Below are 3,339 nucleotides of genomic sequence, written 5' to 3'. Positions count from 1 at the left end.
TTATGGGTGTTTGGTTTTATCTCCAGCCCCCATGACACCTTCTGCATCCTGCCCACACTCCCATCTGTCTGTCGGTCTCAGTCTAGGGCTCCATGCAGGTCTCATGGAAGCATGAGCCAATTGGTGGGGCCTTGTGGTTGGTGGGGCCCTCAAACTCCAGACCAAACCAAGAAGGTATCTAGGTCAGAATCCTGACCTCTAGTCAGTTAAGTGTTGACAACTTTTGCATCCCCAATCTATTTTGAAAATCACCACCTAAATAGATAGAGTCAATAGGTAAATAGATGAGTCATTTATTTCAATGACAAGTATCAGAGATGTAGCCATGTTAGTCTGGACCTGTAAAAAGCGACAAAGAGTTCTGTGGCATTTTATATATTAACAGACGTACTGGAGCATAAGCTTTCAAGGGTGAATACTCACATGCATCTAACAAAGTGAGTTTTCACCCATGAAAGCTTATGCTCCAATATGTGTGTTAGTCTACAAGGTGCCACAGGACTCTTTGTCGCATATTTTGATGAGTTAGCTTGAGAGAGATAATGATGCACAGTCCATTTCACCATGATTGCACCATCGCACTGGCACAATATGTGTACCCCATAATGACTCCTACAGAACTGTCATTTATTTCATAGTCTTTAGTATTTATTATTCATATTTCAGGATCAACTAGGATCCCCAGTAATGGATCAAGACAACATGGGCTAGATTCACAAAGGAGCATAGATATTTCAGTGCTGATCATTGAAGCAGCTGACTTTAAGTACCTAGAAATTCACAGAGATTCACAAAGCCTCAGTTTATGCACCTGACTCCCTATACAACGAAAGGGGAAAGGTAGGCACCTAAAAATGGGATTCACAAAAGCCAGCATGCTCAGGGGTTCCTTATCTAGGCTAGCCAATGGGAGACTACAGGGAGGTGCCTATCTGTCAGCTGTGAACACTTTCTTGGAGTAAGGCACCAATGGTGTTTTTCGCAAGAGGCCTGGGGAGTGAGAAGGATGCCTCATTCATCACTCTTAGCTCAGCCATTTAGGTACTCAACTAGGAGGCGAAAGATCCAACTTCAATTTCCCCCTCTGCCTTAGGAGAAAAGGGATTTGAACAGGAACTACCACTTCTTAGGGGAATACTATAACTATTACTCTTGTTTAACTTCCCCTTCTTTTCCCCTCACAAAACCCATTCAGACATTCATATGCTTCCTTGAGAAGTTCATGCTTCTCTTCACGGCTGCCCTCAGGGAATCTTTCATCTGCTGGTTCCTCATGCTGAAGATGAAGGGGCTCATGAGAGGGGTCACCACTGTGTTGAGCAGGGCCACCAGCTTGTTGAGCGAGATGTCACTGCCCGAAGGCCGGACATACATGAAGATGCAGCTGCCATAGCCCATGGTGATGATGATGAAGTGGGAGGAGCAGGTGGAGAAAGCCTTGTTGCGTCCTGAGTGGGATGTTATCCTGAAGATGGTGGCAACAATATAAGTGTAGGACACCACTATCAGGATCAAGGAGCCCAGCAGGATGGCGGAGGACATCATGAAAATCAGCAGCTCCACAAAACTCGTGTCCACACAGGACAGCTTGACCAAGGCCAAGCCGTCGCAAAAGAAGTGATCAATCTGGTTGGCATTGCAGAAGGGCAGAGTGATGACCAGGATGATGGGGATGATGGTGGCCAGCAACCCAGTAGCCCATGACCCCACCACGAGCTGGAAGCAGAGCTGAGCATTCATGATCATGGTGTAGCACAGTGGGTTGCAGATGGCCACATAGCGGTCATAGGACATAACGGCCAGCAGGACAAACTCACTGCAGCCCAGAAGGAAGTAGAAGTAGCACTGAGTGATACAAGCCAGGTAGGAGATTGACCTGTCACCCGTCAGAAAGCTGGCAATCACCTTGGGTAGGACAGAAGATGTAAAAAGGATCTCCAAACAGGAGAGGTTCCAGAGGAAGAAGTTCATGGGGCTGTGGAGGTGACGGTCTAAGAGGATGATGGTGATGATCATGATATTGGCAGACAAGATCAGCAAGTAAGAGGCCAGGAAACCAACAGCAATGAGGCATTCCAGATGGCAGGGATAGAGGAAGCCAATGAGGATGAATTCGGCCACCGTGGTTTGGTTCCGCATGGCTATATTGGATCTATCTGTGAGGGGCAGAGGGAGGACGGAGGGAATAGGGAATAATGTGTCAGATGAACAGGAGAAAAGAAAAGTAGAAAAACAGAAGAGTAGAGAAGAGGAAAGAAAAGATCAGAAGAGAACATAAAAGGAAAAGGAAGAGAGATAAGGAGGAAAAAAATGATAAACTGTAGAGGAGGAAAGCAAGAGTGAAATAAGAAAAGTGAAGAAGACAAAAGAACAATACATCAAATAAAAATTTACCGTGTGGGCAATGGGTGGGATGGGAAGAACAAGTCAATGTGAGCAGGGAAGGGAAGACAATGAGAAGAGGAAACAAATGGCAAACAGAAGAGCAAAGAAAAGTGGAGGAGAGAAAAGCCCCAAAAATAAAGAAGAGCAGAGCTGGGTGGAATTGTTTTCCTGGGCAAATTTTTTACTTTTTTTGGGGTGTGGGGGAGAGGGGGGAGGAAAAAAGAAAAGTTTTCAGCTGAAAACTCTTCAAAATTTCTGGTTTTTATTTTCTTAATGAAAAGTCAAAAATTGTCCACAGAAAGCAGACACTTACCACAAAGGTTCTAGTTTAATTGAAAACCCATTTAATTTTTTGTAAAAAAACAGTTTTGATAGAAATATTTGGACTAGCCTTAAAAATAAGGAAAGAAAAAAAACGTAATAGGAGTGAGTGGGTTTGATTCTGTGGCCTGCATTGTGCAGGAGGTCAGACTAGATGACCATAAGTCTATGAGTCTAAAAGAAAGGAGAAGTAAAATTAAAATAAAGGAACAGAGAAAAGCAATAAAGGAAAGGAGAGGGTGAAAATGAAAGGAGAGAAATGAAGAAAGAGAATAAAAAGGAAAGGAGAAAAATGTAGGAAACAAAAAAAAAGGAAGGAAAGAAAAAAACAGAAAAGAAGAAAAAAGATGAGTGAAAGAAAAGAAAGGAGAGAAAGGAGAAAGGGAAAATGAAAATATAAGAAAAAAGTTATCAAAACAGAGATAAAAGATATTTAAAAAAGGAAAGAGAAGAGGGAAAAGAAAAACAAGAAAAGGAAATAAATAAACAGAAAGGGGAGCAGAACAGCTACTCACGTTAGTCTAGGTCTGTGATGTTAGGAAGATACCATAAGGCCAAGCCAGCTACACACAGATTGAGCCCTGTGCCTCAGTCATCACCAACTACTGTAAAACAAATTCTTGTAGGGTAATT

General features: G+C 42.9%; 1 protein-coding gene across 1 annotated transcript; it reads right to left on the bottom strand.

Annotated features, from left to right (window-relative positions):
* Positions 1–1,138: 1,138 nt before the first annotated feature.
* On the bottom strand, positions 1,139–2,864 carry LOC116827149 (olfactory receptor 6C74-like). The gene has a single exon (XM_032784460.2). The coding sequence runs from the start codon at positions 2,137–2,139 to the stop codon at positions 1,192–1,194; it is 948 nt and encodes a 315-aa protein (XP_032640351.1). The 5' UTR covers positions 2,140–2,864; the 3' UTR covers positions 1,139–1,191.
* Positions 2,865–3,339: the final 475 nt, after the last annotated feature.

This window comes from Chelonoidis abingdonii, chromosome 25 (assembly GCF_003597395.2).
Source record: "Chelonoidis abingdonii isolate Lonesome George chromosome 25, CheloAbing_2.0, whole genome shotgun sequence".
Taxonomy (NCBI): Eukaryota; Metazoa; Chordata; order Testudines; family Testudinidae; genus Chelonoidis; species Chelonoidis abingdonii.
The sequence above is the reverse complement of the archived record's forward strand: the minus strand, read 5'-3'. Positions and strand labels throughout refer to the sequence as shown.